General features: G+C 48.2%; 1 protein-coding gene across 1 annotated transcript; it reads left to right on the forward strand.

The window, feature by feature from the left end:
* Positions 1–2,658: 2,658 nt before the first annotated feature.
* LOC108548431 (sarcoplasmic reticulum histidine-rich calcium-binding protein) lies at positions 2,659–14,985 on the forward strand. The gene is made up of 6 exons (XM_017901348.1): positions 2,659–2,670; positions 2,746–2,968; positions 3,298–3,885; positions 12,654–12,724; positions 14,012–14,354; positions 14,744–14,985. The coding sequence occupies exons 1-6, from the start codon at positions 2,659–2,661 to the stop codon at positions 14,983–14,985; spliced, it is 1,479 nt and encodes a 492-aa protein (XP_017756837.1).
* Positions 14,986–18,091: the final 3,106 nt, after the last annotated feature.

Consider the following 18,091-nt stretch of genomic DNA (forward strand, 5'->3'; position numbering starts at 1 on the left):
ATCGGAAACTCGAGCTCGTAAACGCTCGCGAGAAGACGACTGTTCGCGACAAATATGATTACGAGGTTCCTCCGTGTTGACACTTGCCTACGAGTCTCTAATTTCGTTCAGCTTCCCACGATACGATCGCGATTTATAGACTCCTAGGATGCAGCGTTACATTTAGTCGTGTATCATCGGTGAGATTCCGCGCCGGAGGGTAGCGCGTTGCTTTCGCTGGAGAAGCAACGTAGTAGCCTTTCCTCGTAAGGTGGTAGTATTAGTATCGAACGTAAAAATTTTGATGACCGGCGAAGCGAGAACCGAGGTTTCGTCGAGTCGTAAAGGCGGTCCATCGTTTCGCCTGTTCGTTACTTACACACGTTCCCTTCGGTTACGGATGGTTTCGTCCAGATGCGTGTACACTGAGCGAATCCTCGGGTACTCGGCTGAAAAATAAAAAGTTATTCGAGTTAGTTTCGTGATCGCAATGGAACAGGCGCAGTCGGAATACATCGAGGGAAGGAATATTTAAGAGCGAGCGAATTACGGTGACAAAATCGCTTAATGATACAGTGGCTGGCCTTTGGGTGCACAGGTAGATCCAAGAGGGTTGCATTTCGCAGTAATGACAATGCAGTAACGTCAAGGGACACTATTGTTTCCAACCGTGAAAACGTAACACGAAATTAAGCAGAATACAATTACGCTATAATGAATGGTCGTAATAGCCCAATTGTGTCGCGTTCTCAGGAATGTACAAGAGTGTGTGGATTGCGCGGTAAGCCAAGAATTGCGCGCACGCTGTTGTAATTCATGAGGCGACAACTTCTAATTACGCCATCACGATACATCATCGTGACAAATTAGTAATCCTGCGAGATCCACTTGACGATCCGGCTGGTTCTACAATTCTGTTTCGGTAGACGGCTAATTACCGCGAGTCGTTGCACGACAAAATTGCTAAACAGCCGGACCAATCGAGCCAGCAAAGTGGAACGTCATGCTTTTTGCTTGATTTTACTAGCGCCACGGGACACGTCACCTTTGCCGGAAATAAATTTCCTCGGACGCTTTTACGTCGGCAAGGATACGTGCCGGTGGCGTGCCCTTTGAAAATAGCGCAATTTCGCAGAGTTTCATTGTCCACCGGTCTAACGCGTACCCCTTGGTCATCCGAAAGTTTCCCGGACACTTCTATTCGGGCGAAGAAACAGAGACAAGAGGAAAACGAATGCCGCTATAATTTCTCGAAATCTTGAAAGGTTATCCGGAAGCGTTGTCCAAGGAGAGATAGCTTCGTTCCCGTTCTAAAAATTCCGTGGCTGACTCGCGCGACCATTCTCCACTGAAATTTCCTCGTACCCCGTCGCGTCTCGACGCATCGGGTCGTCGGGGAGTAACCGAGCGACGTCTAGTATCGGTAAGATTAAGAAACTTTGCCGCGTTTCCTTTAGCTTCGCCGTCCACGAGCTTCGTGGAATCTTGCCTGTTGCCTTTGGCAAGATATCACGAGCCATGCATCTTTGACGAAACTTTCACGCAGAAATGACAGTATAATTAAGGGGGGAAGAGGACCGGGATAAAGAAATAGAGGAGCCTGACCTCGTTATACGGGCCAAGTTGAGCAAAGTCGCGTGCTCGAATCGAAGCCGAGCAAAAAATCTAACGTACTCGTAAATTTTTCCTTCCGATAGACCGAATAAGAAAGTAATAAACGTTGCGGCTCTCGTGTATGCTCTATGCCCTGGATTTATGATAATACCTCGTAGTTCGTGTGTGCAGTGTAGCCGATATAAATTTTGGAATGACGGAAATAACGGTGTGGAAACTTTTTCCCGTGTTCGCCTAGAGTAATTACTTTCTAACTGCTACTAATACAGAATCGAGATCTGGCTATAATTTCTCAGTGACGGGTCTGCTTCCATCAATCGTCCATTCCGAAAGTTTCAATTGGAGTTTGACCAATTGATCAACCGTCGAGGGTAGGTACGATTTAAAGAGTAAACGCTCCTCCGTGCTGTTATTGGCGCAATGATTTACAATTCGATTAAAATTTTCAGCTCTGTTCATCTGCTCGTGCCGATTCGCAAAATCGCTTGAAATTTTCTACCTGGCCGAACCATTCCTTACCGCTTTTCGAATTCGTTAATGGAACGTTCGAATGGTCACGATCGATTTCGATCTCGATCCGGGGAACCTCTATCGACGTACCGTTTCTGTAAGAGGTAATTCTTTATTCGATTCCCCTCAAAGAACTTTCCTCCACCTCCTTTCTATCGGAAAAATACACCTTAAGGAGTGTAGTCGGAACGAAATTTTTACACTTACAAAGACAAAGGATCTGTTTGCAAGCCAATTGTAATCGTTAAATTTATTTCGTTCTCCGGGGAAGAAGAAAATTAGAAAGTAACAAAGAAAAGGATTGAACCGCAAGAAAAATGAGAATGATAAAATAAAAGGTATCTACGATTAACAGCATCTGTAAAACTACAGAGGTTATAGCATAGTTTAAGTAACGATTAAGCAACTTTGCAATCGAATCTTCGATAGAAGAAACTATCACGTAATTTTCTTAGCGAATATTTCCCGTATAAAAGTCTGATCACACGAGGTCTGTACCAGTAGTCACGTTACTCGAGACACGCGATAGAGGACGTGTGAGATTTAAAGGCATCGATGGACTCAAAGGTACGGTAAAGCAGAAAGGTAATTTGTGATTGGAGTAGAACAAAATTTTATCTCACGTTTGTTCGATTAATTCAGACTTTGTATCTAACACTGGTGGCCGTAACGATATTTGCCAAGGCGAGCAGCGAATTTACATTCGATTCGACTAGAGACTCTGATAAAAGTAAAGTAATGAGAACAGTTTGGAGAGATAACGACGACAGCCCAGATTATAAATTTAATAAGGGATATTCATCTGCATACAACGACGAAGATGATCGTGTCCGGAAGGGTCTCGCACACGGGGACTGCGAACACGGTAATATGTGCATGAGTATTAATAGTTCCGAAGAAGCATGAAAAATATTACAAGTATAAGAAGGATCGTTTGGTATAAGTAGATCTGACGTAAATTCGTTTATATAAAAGGAATAGAATCGACGCACTGTCTAGTGTTCTCGAAACCTAAATACCAAAATCGAAATATTTTCCTCGAAAGGGATAGAATCGACGCACTGTCTAGTGTTCTCGAAACCTAAATACCAAAATCGAAATATTTTCCTCGAGTTTTCATAATTTCCGCATAATCGATACATCTCTGCGGATAAAATAGCGAAATAATCGATAATTTGACATACTGACTTCTAGGTAAAAGAGCCGACGATAAATTTGAGAAATCGAGGGATAAATTAGAAAAAGAAAATGGCGGCGATGATAGGAATATGCAACGCGCGTCTGCGTCAGAACGGGATGACCGATCAAATCGTACCGAATCCGACGACGATCACGATGACAAACACCGATACGACTATCATCAAAGCCACAATTATTCCCACTGCCATCGATTAAGGGACAAGGATCACAACGGGAATAAGAAAAACGGCAAGCACGGTGGATTTCTTTGCATTCGGATCGTGCATAACCGAAAGGAAGTGAATAATAAACGCGACCGCTGCGACTATGGCGACTGCAAATATGGCGGGAAGCACTACGACGACGAATTTAAATACGGGTATGGGGATAACGAAAGAAAGCATGACAAGCACCACGACGACGAAGGTAGCTACGATGCGTACAGAAACCGTAAAGAGTATAATAGGGAGAGTTTTCTCGATCACGATCGCAACGAAGGTGTCGACGACCACGGGCCGTATTATCATTACGAATATATCCTAAGCGACGATAACTTCCATAAAGATTATCCTAGTTCCACGGATTACCACCATTATCGACACCGTAAGCAGCTAGATCACGATTACGCGCGCTGACCATCGCCATGGATCGGCTCGACTCAATTAATAGAATAACTATTATTACAGCGTTACACGATACACGCGAAAACTCGTTCCGAAATAGATTACGTAATCCCCAGACTCTCGGCTAATCAACGCGCATTGCGGAATTCGGTCAAACGTACCAAAAATTAATTAGCGGAAATAAGCACGAAGTAATAACTGCAAAAATGAATTTACGAATATGAAACTCGTCAAGTAATTCCTTAAAAAGCAGGTGTGTCTAATTTCTAAAAGCGTGTCGCATACCGATAACGCAACACGGCGAGGTAATTTTTCCGCGACAATTATGCGGAAACTTTCATTAACGGCCAGAGAGCTGTACGTTACGTAAAATAAAGAAGGAAGAATTTCATTCGGTACCATTACTACGTTTGTCATATTTTTACAACCCTTTGTACGAGCAGCGAGTAAACAGAGAAATATTTAAATTAAAAAGAAATTACCGTATCTGCCGTCTGTAAAATTGCGAAGAATTTTCAGCTTCGAGTAGAAACACGAGTAGTGTTTTTCCACGTCGGATCGGTATCCGGATTCTAGCATGACGCAGATGAAGAGAATGAACGAGAAGCAAAACTGGAGACGCGTCGAAGGATGGATAATCAAAGATTGATGCTAGCGCCTGCCGCGGTTCGTCCAATATCAGTCAGACCGGGTGATTGATCGGGACATCCGAAGCTTTTATAGGTAGAACGTCTAAAGATCGGCAAGGTTATGGGCGTTACGCGAAGGAAAGGTGAACCGGGTAAGAGCCGCTGGATCGCTTCTCTTTTAATTTTCGCGTCTGTTTTTCGCCCGGTAGCCACCCGCTCTCGACGGAAGTTGAAACGAAATTTGTAATCGATCGAGACGGATCTATACGTTCGCTTATTACCTTCTCGCTCGTACGATAAGTGGAGCCGACGAATAACGAAACCGAAATGCAGCTGCATCGGTGCATTAACCAACGCGTTGATTAATTAAAACGTCGGCTTCGAATAATCGATTTCGCGGGGAAGGGTGGCAAACATATTCCGCGATAATTAAAATCGAACCGATATCGAGAACGTTATTAATGCCTTCCTTTTTTCGTTCCGGTCCAGGAGAGATACCGGTTTTGCATTATTCCGTGTGGTATCGTTTATTTAACGATAAACCGAAAACAATATTCGAACCGACTTGCCGCGAGACCGCGATAAGTTTAATTATATGCAAAATTCTTTTTCCACGACGGGTCTTGACCCCCGTAATTCCATAATAAATTAATGATTTTCCACCGGTAAGCCAGCATCTCTCGCTCTCCATTATATCGTATCGGGCTGGCCGAACCTATCTGAAGTTTAATTAGACTTCGAATCCCTGCACGGCCGAGTTCCTACGTGGTCCAGCTGCGATGTGATCGCAAATTGATTACTTTTTCCTCGCATATCGTTACCGGTCAACGACAGTCGCTAATTAAGGGTTTAACGCGATGATCTATGAATCAACGACCTCTTCGAGCTCGTTCCGATACCAACATGCCCGATCGTGATACTCGGTGGGATGATACGCGCGTACGAATTATTCTCGCGGAGATGGGAGATTAGCGGAGAAACGTTTGCCTCGACGAGGAAATTTTTCCGAAAGAGATCAGCGAATAGAAATAGAATGGCCAACAAAGAAACAATTTCAGCGGTAGATCTAATCGAACGGCGCGAAAGCAGACGGAAAATCTCTTAAGATTTAATCAGAATCCCTGGACATTCCGGTCGTCCATGGGGAAAAAAAGCAGACGGAAAATCTCTTAAGATTTAATCAGAATCCCTGGACATTCCGGTCGTCCATGGGGCTGACCTTTCGGCCAGCTTTTCTCCGCTGAAGCTTTCGAAAAGTGCGCAGTCCCTTCAGGCGGCAGCTGATTGCTCCTGGTCATTACGTTGCGTTCGCTGGATCGTCACCAATCAGAAGTTTAATTAAACGGGAAACTCTGCAGGAACCCTTTGGGCGATACATCATGCGGTTTCGGTGCATAAGAGACACCGATAGCACGTGCAACTATCTAATATTACAACTTGCTTCTAATTCGTGCTTCTGGATACTCGCGTGGCCGTAATTTCAACGGGTTGCGAGTAAGTCATGATTCATTTATAAGCACTGCTTTACCGTTTAATCCGCGCCAAGAGATATACATATAGACGTGACTGGTATAAAAATAATTGCCCGAAGATACTCTTTGCTCGATACACCTACGCGATATTAAACCGGGAATACGCGAGCGAGAAACGGTGTTATTTTTGCAAGGTTCTCCGAGGGAATCGCTTCGGGGTTGCACCCTTGACAAATCGTCGATATCGCTCTTGGTAGAAGCGAGGTTCGAGACGAGATCGTCGAGGCTAATATCGTATCGTGGGAATTAATCTTAGTCAGGGTTCCCAGCGTCGCAATTTCGCTGACGATTTATTAAATATTTAGCACGCGTTCATCTGACACGGATCAAGCACGCGGATACGGATCTTTCGGCTGGACCGCAAACGAGGATTTCGTATGAATTATCGATCGAGGAAAAACGAAATTTATCGTTTCGTTCCCGTTCATAACTCGTTGGCTCATTCTCGGCCAATTCGACGGCATTAGGATTCGCATGGACGTTCGTTTAATCCAAACGTTCATCGGCACTGTTTTGGTAGCCATGGATTCACGAGGATTCGAATAGAAACGCGGCGTGTACACGAAACGCACGCTCACGGGTGACACGTTGCAAGTGCTTTCACGTTGCGTCCTATAGAATTACAAAGGCTTTGATCCCTGACTTCGACAGAGTGCTTACTGCTGCTAGTAGGATTACCGCAAACGCGTATGGTCGAACCAGCAATAACGCGAGACGCTCGAGTGTATTAAGTCTCCGCGAAGTGACATATATCCGGCAGAAATTTTGTCGATACTCCTTGCTTTCCATCTGCGATACGGCCGTGATAACTCTGACGAGTGACACCGGTCGAATAAACGCGACCGAATGCGTCACGCCTCGCGTTTAACCGACCGAGTCCGGGCGAGGTTTTAGCGACGATTTTTACCGATATTTCGAGAACAGAAACCGGACCGTAACGTGCCACCGATGGAATGCCCTCGCGGTTATAAATCACCGATACTTATCGATTTTCCGCAGATCGTTTCCCTTTAATTAAACGCGAAATTGCGTATTTTCCGCTCACCGTTGATAAATACCGTTTACGCTGCAAAGCAAACAAAAGACTGCGGTTTGCGGTCAAAATTGCGGAAAACAAGTTTAAATAAGATTACCTTTTAAACGGAGAAGAAAAGGACATTTTATCGACTCAGAAAGGAGCGCAATTCCACATCGTTCCTTTGGTTTACCCAAGAAACCGCGCAACGAACAGAGAATCGAGGAGCTGCTTGTGAAAACTTGTTCCTCTCGATGAACGCATAATGGCCAATTCACGTCACACGTGTCGTCCAAGCTAGTAGCCGGGTCGGAGGATTAGTTAGGCGCCGGCAAATTGACATACGCGTGTCCGGACGCGTGTGTACCTCGCCACGAAACGCGTGCACGACATTGTCCGGTGACGAGGAATTCGATTGTATTCGATCAACAGGTCTTAAGATCACGGCGACGAGTAAGCGAAAGTGTCGCGCTTGGCCGGGCAACCGTGACAAGTGCAACTAAATTGGTATCTTGAACTTTGATTTACGCGTGGACGCGGCACCCGTGCACGTGGTCCCTTGACAACTCGCTAACGCGTTAATCTCCGATCGTGACGCGCCATATTTGCACCGCGTGACCGTGCCTCTGCCGATGCGCCCGAATCGTAAATTATCGTCCAAACTATCGCAAACGAGTGAGAAACTCGAGGTGGACGTTTCACGGACCACCGGAGATTTCTCTCCGTCGAGAGGGGGAGAGAGAGAGAGAGAGAGAGAGAATTTTACTAGTTGTTGGAAGAAAACCGATTTCGCCGTAACGCGTCTGACCGCGTTCGAGCTTGTGTACACGGCAAAACGGTAGACGCTTACATAACCGTCGATCTGTCGGCAAGAGTGTTTGCAAATTGTTTTTCACCGCGTGTACCACTTGTCGTACGTGGTACAGGTGAGAATTCTTGCCACGATCTCCGCGCTCTTTGAATTCGATCTTGATTTCTTAGACGCTCGGGACCCCGAAAGGGGAAAGAAAGAACGAAAGAAAGAAAGAAAGAGAGAGAGAGGGGGGGGGGGAAAGGATGGAAGAAAGAATCGGGACTCGGAACGGAAAGCGTATTCTTGGCTCGAAACGAAATTCAACGTTTTCGGGAGGAAAATCACCGGAAACGCATCGAAAATGAAGATGAACCGGTTCGGTATTCTCGACTCGTCGTAATTGCTTTCGACCGTGCTACGGTAAAGGGAACAGGGAAGGATCGTTGGCAGACACCGACCACTTCCGTATTTTAATAATAGAAAGACGGTAGCGTGGATGCAAATGAAACGGTATCCTGGCACATTGGCCCTTAATAGCGCGCATTTTTAACGTTTCATTGCTTTGCCGTGCTTCGCGAGTCACGCTCTGGAAACGCCTGACACAACCGCAATAACGCGAAAATAATGGTCGCAATTGCGTTTCCTTATCGTTACCCGTTTTAACCTTCCTTGGCTAACTGTTCCTCGGAAAAAATGGCTCGACGAAATTCCGTTTGTCGTACGACTTCGCGGATGGCTGCCCGCTGAAGCAAGTGTTTCGACTAAATGAGAAATTTCACTGAGAATTTTAATTGAGCCAGCCGACGACTCCGGGGCAATGAGCATTCAACGCTGTTTCGGGTCTACTCGCCTTCGTTCCTTTCTATTGTCCCGGCGTTTTATTAGGGGCGAAAACTTGCGCGACCCGTCGCTGCTTTTAAATCCAGCTCGAAAGAACTTGGCGTAAGCGCGTGGGACGAATACCGTGCTGAATTACCAAAAGAATTTCTCCAATTTCGGACAGCGGCGGAACATCGTCCGCGTTTAAATAAATCATCCACGGAGTGCAGCCGCAGGTGAATAAAGTCGGTGTCACACGCATTCTTGTCCACGGGCTCGTACATCACGGGAAACGATTCGGGCACGGGTGTGATACCGAGCCGGCGACGAAGCTCGAGGCAACAGGACTGCTCGCTGTCACCGGACCAGGTTGCGAAACGAGGGAACCTGTTCCTCTCGAACTCGGTGCATTCGTTTAATCGTAAAACAGCCAACGGTACCGGTTGCCTCGCGCATCGGCTTGACCCAGATCGCCTGTCTGCCGCAATTTGCACTCGATGCGCTTTGCCCAAGCTTTCCGGAGTATGAAAGCAGAAGAAGTGGTATCGAAGGAGTTCGCCGAATCATCGTACCATCCTACCACTTCTGCGTCCGATGCACCTTGTCAATTATGCCCATTCAGACGGCAACGAGGGGTTAAAGTCTTAGAAATTCTAGCAGTCGTTCGGCCAACGTCGTCCGCCTTCCGGATATTACCGAATAAATTCCGAATTTTCTTCTCGTCGTCGGTGAAAAAAATTAATCTTCGGTCTGGGATACAGTCGAAAGAGTTTGGAACGAGCAACGAACGTTGAATTTATTGCATCGGGAAGGCGATAACGGGACACGGCGAGACTTCCCTCTATCTATAAGAAAAACGAGAAAATATCGAAACAGCGCTTTTCCATTTAACCACACTTATCCCCTCGTATTCTAAATTTGATCACGGTTATGATCCTTTTATTTTCATCCCGAATCATATTATCCCCTATAAAGGATCAGATAAAGAGACCGCGCTTTCAGCATGTACATATTCGAGGTATAACGGCAACGTGACTGGTATATATTAGTCCGTTTCTTTCTTTCGCTCCCGATAGAAAAGCTGGATATCGTTCTATGCAGCTTTTTGGAAAATGATCGAACGTTTTCGTTCGTCAACGTTATTTCTTCGGCAAATCGCCCATTTTCGACCCGTAGAATTTACAATCGCGTTTCCACGATTGTCGCGCGATCGCCCGAAAGCCGAATATATACGTGGACGATGCAAAGCTGTGCCTCTGCACGAACGAGATGGATTGTCTATCGTCATCGTACGTTCATCCAACGATTTCGCGTCAAAGATGTTGCTCGACGATGAAGCAACTCGAGCAAAAGTATACCTGTCAAAGAAACTTCGTTCCTTTCAAAGGGGATGTTCGGTCTGGATTTTCGTATCTCCGTTCCGCGGATGAAACACACGGATCCACTTCAATTAGCGCTTTCGATATTAGCATCGCTAGTCGCGTACCCGTATCGAACCGCGAGAGTATAATTGTTCCGGCCAAAGGAATAATTCCGAGGGAAGATAGGTGTTGTAATTGGTCTTCTGAAGATGAAGTGCCTCCGCATTGAATAGCGAGGAATAATTTACAGTGCATAGAGCAAATACAAACAATCTACAGTGTATGCGCGGAACAAACGATCGTTTGATCCGCAGATGTCGACACCAGTTACCCACGTATACCGTTCTAATTCGGTATATTTATATTTTCCACGAGGATATTCTTACCTTTGAACGTACCTTCTCTCCTTCCTCGCTCGAAATACCATGAATTATAATGCCTTTTAATTCGCGTTGACCGAACCGTACACGAAGCTAATCGATAAACAGTGGACGATAACGATTTTGTACCCTGCATCTCGACTCTGGCTCTTATTTGGATCCGGATCGTTCGTAAAGAGGTTTAATCGTTTAAGCTGGCAATTTTGGGACAGAGGGATACACACTTTGTCCGTGGAATCCCGGCGATTTACGCGAAAAAACGTTGGTCGAATTTTGCTGTAGCCAACTTCCGGTTGGCTTCGTTTCGCGAAAGCGGAATCTTTCGTGTGCTTCACCTGAACCATTCAACGACCCGCGTGTCAACCATTTGGCATCGGACGGCGTAATCGACCTCGAGCTCGCTGTCTCAACCAACGACATCCGCCAACGATTTTATTCCGTATACGTCGATTAATCTCGGGAGAAACGACCGGTACGGCGAAATTCTTTAACCGATCTTCCGCCATTGGAATCCTGGGAGGACGCGACGCGAACCGAGATACGCTTAAGCATCGAGTGGCTGCTCTTTCGATCTCGATCGAGAACGCAATTCCGCTAACGGCCCTCGATATGTTCTCGCGGCAACGTACGCGATACGGCTGGGTGAAAGAGGCGGCCAAACGTAAATCGCAACGTAAATCGTAATGAGACATCGACAAACCCCCGTAGCTAGCGAATCGGGCTGGTGCGCAACCGCTGTCGCAATGGCCGTGGTGCCTCGAATAGACCAGAAACGTCACGGATAGCGGGCGATGCGTCGCGACGCGCGCACAGAGATCACCTGACCGATTAGTAGGAGAATTTCATTTGATAAATCGGAAACGCGAGAGACAGAGGAAAAGGGGGCAGAAATTTAACCGTTCGGATTTAAAGGACGAAATACCATGGCGACGGAATACGGACCGGTGCTCTCGGTGTAGCTTGTTATTTTTCTGATCAGCCCCAGTCCTCTTCCAGACATTTTCTTATTTTCTCACTGCTTCAAAGCGGCTTCTGTAAACATCTACGAGCAAACGCGTATATATATATCTTCTAACCCTTTACACTCGAGTCTCGTTCTTCCTGTTTTGGTCCGTATTTTCCGGTCTACCTGTTAGACGCAGCCGGCTCCAGGGAATCAAGGCTTTTGATGTTTGACTTCAAACACGTCGCTCGAAGAAGCTTCGCCGAATTATACTTCCGTAAAGATTTCAAACGTTTCGTTCGCCAGTCGTATCTCGGTTACGTATAATCGGAATCGGCGGCCGAGTCGGTACTGATTAACACCGGTGATCCGGTTTCCAAGCGGAGGTCGAACGGGTAGGATTCGGAAGATTAGCGCAACGGCAGTTTAGAAGACGCGGGTCGATTGTTCGAAGCTGGGACAGGCTATTGGATAATCGGCGTTTCTCGCGAAGGTATTCGAAACTCGAACAAACAGCCCAATAAAGGAATTAAACTGCGCTATCAAACGACCGAGACAGGCTGCTTTTCCAGCGGAGAGAGAAGGAGAGGGTGGGAGAAAAAAGGACAAGGTTCGAGATGGAGGCATTTAAAGTAGATCCGACACGATTCAATCCGAGCAGTCGAGTATCCCGAGGGGTTAAGAATCCAAATAAATCCCGACTGGAACGGAGTAAGCGGATTATTCGATCCGGGTGTCGTCCAGCGACGCCGGGCTTCGTGCTTTCGAAAGGAAGCCGCTTGGCTTCGTCTTTGGCCGCCTCTGGCAGAGCAAGGAAGCCACTGTGGCCAGGATCGCTCCACGGTATTCAACGGAGATCCACTGATAACTGCTTACGCGTCATTGGAATCGAGTATTATCCGAGCAAAGCCCGCGATTTCGGAGCACAGAACGCGGATCGACTCGCTCGCGTCCGATCGATCTCACGATCCTCCGATACGTCCCGCGACGCGGTTCTCGACGTCGTTAATTCAACGTCGGAAGGACGAGCGTCGTCGAAAGTGGCGAACGAAGAATACACGGTTCCGTTGCAGCGTCCTCGTACGTGAAAGGTCGCGGAGCGGAGACGAGAGAGGACCATGTCCAAGCGAAATTCACCAAGGTGTACGCACGCGTGGACACACGTATGTACACGCGTACGCACATGCACGGCCGGCGACCACGTAACTGGCAGATTCACGTGTGTTTACGAGCGACGCGTATGCACGGTGTGCATCGCGCCGGTATAAAAGGCTAGAAAACAGGCTGGAAAGTTGCAGTTCTCACCTGACCGCATTTAATACCACGATGAGAGACACGAGGTTCAAGGTAGCGTATCGGAAGCGGAATCTTCGATGAAGGTTTCGGGAGAACCGTGCGTCGGAGAAAGAGGTATTTCGCGAAAGCGAGTAGGAAGGGACGATCGGAGAAGAAAAATAGACGAGGGAGGAGAGAAAGTGCTCGTCGGAACGCGGTTTCCTTTATTCTCGAAAGCGAACGGTGCGAGGGAAAATCGGAGAAAATCGAGCAAGAAGAAGCTTCTTCGGAGGGTCGTTCCGATTTCGAGTAATTTATGAAAAATACATTTGGCACGGGCAAACGAGCGTGTTCCGAGCCGAGAATCGCCGTATTCGCGAGAAAGGAGAATAAACGATTGCGAGAAGGCCGAAGATGGCGGAGAACGTGGTAGCACGGTTGCGAGAGCGGTGTAACAGTCGCGTCGCGTAGCGTATGGAACAGCGAAGCAGACTGTTTGTTATTCCGGGTTCCACGTCGGGTAATTAAAACCAACTGGCATTCTTTTTACCATGATTTTGCTCGTTTGCGTCCGCGTTTGCCACGCTTTAACACTTGTTACAACGTTACAAATGAAACGTAATTGGTAGCTGCGAACGAACTGATGGACCGTGACAAGAATTATTTTAGATTGCGCTGATTTGCACGTTGCTTCGTTCCCGCCCCTGTTTGTCCGGATACTTTTGTCGATATTTTTCCGCTGAATCGTTTTCAATAATTTCGTTTGCCACGGTAAACGAGCAAACACTGCGGAACTCGTACAAAAGAAACGAAGAGAATCGAATTTCAATCCACGATGAAACGCGAAACTTTTATTGGCTCGTATAATCGACCAGCGAGTCTGTTTTTCGCGTCATAGTCAACGCCAGCGCGCTGACAATCGCCATAATTGAAAACGGAACATCTCAGACCCGACGTTTTCGTCTCTTTTCTCTCGTTCCCTCTCGCACCTCCGAGTTCGATCTGTATAAACGGTATAAACGCAGCGTATGTACCACCGAGAAGCTACTCTCGCTTTGACACGTTCGTGCACACGTTGGTACACTCGTTCGTACAGAACGGCAATTAAGGAATCGAGTCGTACTCGTGTTCCTCGTCGCCGTGGAATCGCTCGCTCGCTCGCATGCCATTCCAATTTGTCGCTTTCGATTTACGAATTTCGAAAATCGCGAGAAAGAGCGATCGCTGGAAAGTGGAGCCGTCGCGCGTCAGTTACGCCTGGATCGCCGGTAAATCTTTCAGCGACCGATCTTTCGGATCTCATCGGGAGAGAAACGTCGGATTACGAGGTATTTTCGAAGGCGACTTTTTGCGGCACAGGTCGGTATCGCCTTGACCATCACGCTGGCTCTCGGCCATCCATCACGAGCCGGTCTGATATCCCTGGACGGAGAGGCTGTTGGCGAACACCAGGATCCCTTGCAGCACGGTTCACTGGCCAGCTCGTACCTGCAGTTTCACGGGCCTGTCGAGGGGCCGGTGTACGAGGTGAAAGTACCGTACGCGGTGACTCACGAGGACAACTCGAACGACTTGCACGGGCAAGAGCAGCAGGAGCAAGGCTACGCGCTCGACTACGTGGCGCATCCCAAGTACGAGTTCTCGTACGGCGTGGAGGATCATCGGACGGGCGATTTCCACGGGCAGAAGGAGACGCGAGACGGTAAGCGAGAGCGAAACGACGTTTCCGCTTCTATTCGACCACGTCGCGACGAGCGTAACGAATTTTTACGCGCTCGAGTTGCATCGGGAACGTCGTTCGTGCGAGAGCCGCGAAATTTCTCGCGAAAGCGCATGCAGCTCGACCGCGAGACACAGTTTGCGTTATGAATATGCGGAAAGGTAGCAGAACCGGTGTCCGAGCAACGGGTAAATTCACGAGAAGGATACAGTCGAGTCTCGGCCGCGAGCTCCGTGTTCCATTCGTCGGTATTGTTAGATTGAAACGCAGCCACTTCGGGCAAAGTTTCACCGGCATCGAATTATGTCTCGTTACGAGTTAGGCAATCGGTTCCCCGACTTCCGTTCATCCGCAAACGTTCCTTTCCGCAGGAAGCAGCGTCTCCGGTCAGTACAGCGTGAAGGAACCAGGTGGTGGTGTTCGGGTAGTCAGCTACCACGCCGACAAGGATGGATTTCACGCCGTGGTGCACACTTCCGGCAAGAACGACCACTCGGCCGATGTCTACGCTGGCCGAGGTCAGCTTCAGGTTCACGATCATCAGGCCGAGGCGCAACAGGAACAAGACGCCCACGATTACGTCGCGTCGTATTCCGACAACGAGGGATATTGACGCGATCGATCGATCGGTCGATCCACCGTCTTCGTTTGTACCTGGTTATAACGCTTCGCCGTTTCCCGTTTCTTTCATACCAAAGGCTTCCCTCACCGCGTACCACCGCGGAGTTTCGCCGACGCGAACGTTTATATCGTAGATATACATCATGTTTACCAATAAAACACACCGTGTCATGGCGGTACGTCTTTCGTGGAAGCTCTCTTTGCATTTTGCCCGCGCTTCGCGGTATTTATCCCGATATAATACGCGAAGATCCTTCCGTACGACGAAACGTCAACGATACAGCGGTGGGCAGACGGTGCCGAGGAGATAAAGCGTTACGTCGTAATTATTTGCGACGGAAGGGAACGGGGGGCCGGCGTGGAAAGGAGGTCGATCGTCGATGAAGCGAACCTCGGCTACACCCGAGCACAGTCACACGCGGCACGTCGTTAAGGCGCGTCTCGTCTGATCAATTTGATACCAACGGAACGTCGTTATCGCGAGTGGATAAAGACAAAAGGAGAAAAGGAGCGAAATGGGGCGAGGGTGGCGGAGCGGGCTGAGCGAATAACAGTAGAGGAGATAAAAGGAAGGCTCGTCCGCGCGCTAACAATGCCTTGAATGCATGCCGATAGAGGGAGGGGAGAGTGGAAACAAAAAGAACAGCGAACAGACTGGCGAGCAGATAAGGACTGGTAAGAGGCCGACACCGGCCTCTTGCTACCACGTTACATCGTTAAATCGCTAACGATCGAATTGACTCGATGTCTTCGCCACGAGGTATATATATATAACTGGAATATTGCCGTCGCATGGCTATCGAATCGGAGGGGTAAAGTACCGTGCAGAGATAATTCGTTGGCTAAGCTGTCCGACTGACTGTAGACTAGGTCTTTGCGTCTTTATTTCCACTGTCGTCCAAGTCGATGGTGCCCACGAGTTTATGAGGAGTGACAGAGAACGCGAAAGGAACACGTAAATTCCTAGATCCGCCGCGAAAACAGGAGAGTTACTCGATGGAAACAAACACGCGACGTTCGGTTTTCGATCCTTCGCGATCCAAGTCGCGAGGCGTCGTCGAGAGTTGCGACTGTGACGCGTTGACGTTGAGAATCCAAAAGTAAGGTTTCCTAGGAAGAGAATCACGCCTCCTGTTCCTCTTGTTCCTGTACCGTTGAATTTGTAGGAGCTCGACAAACGAATCATCCCTGCGTTGTAAACGCTTCACGCGGAAAGCTTCTAGGCTATAATCGTATGCGCGTCGTTAGAGTCGCGCTAACGACTGTATAGGTGCCGGAGTGCCGCGCGATATTCCGGAAAAGGCAGTAATTTCCGGCGGAAGCAGACAGCTACTAATTACCCTACGTATCGCGGAACGATTACTCGATCACTCGTTGCCGGTGATCGAGCGTCGTCGCGCGATTTCACCGCGAAGCCGTGCAAAATACCAGCTTCCTTTGGCGTTGCACTCGTGTTAAATTACGACGGAGATGCTGCCGCGTTGGCCTCGCTGATGCGGTTAACGAAGTGTCGATACACGGAAGCTCCTCTTGCTCCTCTTGCTAAACGCTGTCTCAGAATCGTGGCAAAATTACGACGTCGATCGTTCGGCGGCCTGTCGAAAGCTGAGTCTCGCTTTATTCCCCCTTACATTCGACCAAACTTTGACCATTCGGGAAGCATCGGTACAATGTATCGTAATTTGTACAAACCTCTGGTCCGCCCTATCCGTTTAATCCGAAACGGCGATTCTCGATCGGTCGAGCCACGCGTCAGCTTCGAAGCGAAACCGCTGCATTAGAGAGTTTCGAAAAGTTTCGATCTCTGCACCGACGTCCACCTTCCATGAATAATGTTCCACCGTGAATCCTCATCCTATTCCCACTCGTTATCTCTTCCGTAAAAGCAACGAAAGAGAAAACATCTCGCCACGATCGTCTTCCCGAACGAACACGTTCCTCGACAAAGTCTTGGCAGATCGCAGCTGAAATTGATGGCATTCGCGAGACGTCGTTCACGCTAGAGAGTGACGCGGATGCAATCGTCACGAAGTTCGTTATTCCGTGTCATTGTTCCGAATAAAATTCGCCGGCCGCCGAATCGATAATCGCGGACGTGGGTCGCGCGAATTGCCCTCGTATTTGCTCTGCCGATTAGCGCGGAATCGTGCGGACATCCGACTTTTTCGCGCGGCTGCGACGAGCAAACTGACGGAGACAATACGCGACCGGCGGAGTATCTTAAATTTGCACTCGCGAACGAGATTACGTCGGCCGACAATGGAGAATTCACCGCGATTCCCTGTAATAACGATGTCGATATTACAACGTAAATATTCGCCGAAGCAAAATACGCCGTGTTTCCGTAATAAATTTGACGACAGGCCACGGTGTGTTTAATCCGAGAAGAATGTGGGTCAACGTTGCGTTAAAATGGCTGGATCGCGGAGTGGTACGACCGCTTATAAAAATAGCATAAATGTATTATGCGCGACTGTTCGCCGGTTCGGTCGGTTTGGTCGGTACGATCAACCGTCTCTGATCGAACATCCTGGTTAATAATCGTGGAAACATTGCCGAGCTGGGAGCAGTAGAGTTTACCATCGATGCGTAATTCATAAGAACGTCGAATAATATCTATGGCGTAGGCCTGGACGAGCGCGTGTATACCGATCGATACCTCCATGCCAACGATGCGACGAGGATTAATCGATTTCGTGGGAAACGTTTCGCGAGAATGGATAAGAAAGCAAGTGGCAGACTTAACGAAACGACGCGGAGACGATAGTCGGTGGCCGAGGTCGGAGAACAAGCGGAACCAGTGTGCACGCCAGTCGCCGTTTCGACGCTGCAATTATAATGAATCAACCAGCAAATGGACAGCACGGTAGGAACGCGAACGGATAATCAATAGGTTTGCCAATGGAAGCGTAGAACGGTGGACGGTCGTACGGGTGAGTGGCGTATTTCAATCGACCGGAAACGCTAGGAAGCCATGGGTCGTGGCAATTTTGCGTTTCGTCCAACGTTCCCGTTTGCGACACTGTTAATTTGTTAACTGCTAATTTGCTCGAACCGCGGCCAATCACATTTCGTCGAATCGCTTGCAAAAACTTTGG

Source organism: Eufriesea mexicana, unplaced genomic scaffold (assembly GCF_001483705.2).
Source record: "Eufriesea mexicana isolate 0111107269 unplaced genomic scaffold, ASM148370v2 scaffold1523, whole genome shotgun sequence".
NCBI lineage: Eukaryota > Metazoa > Arthropoda > Insecta > Hymenoptera > Apidae > Eufriesea > Eufriesea mexicana.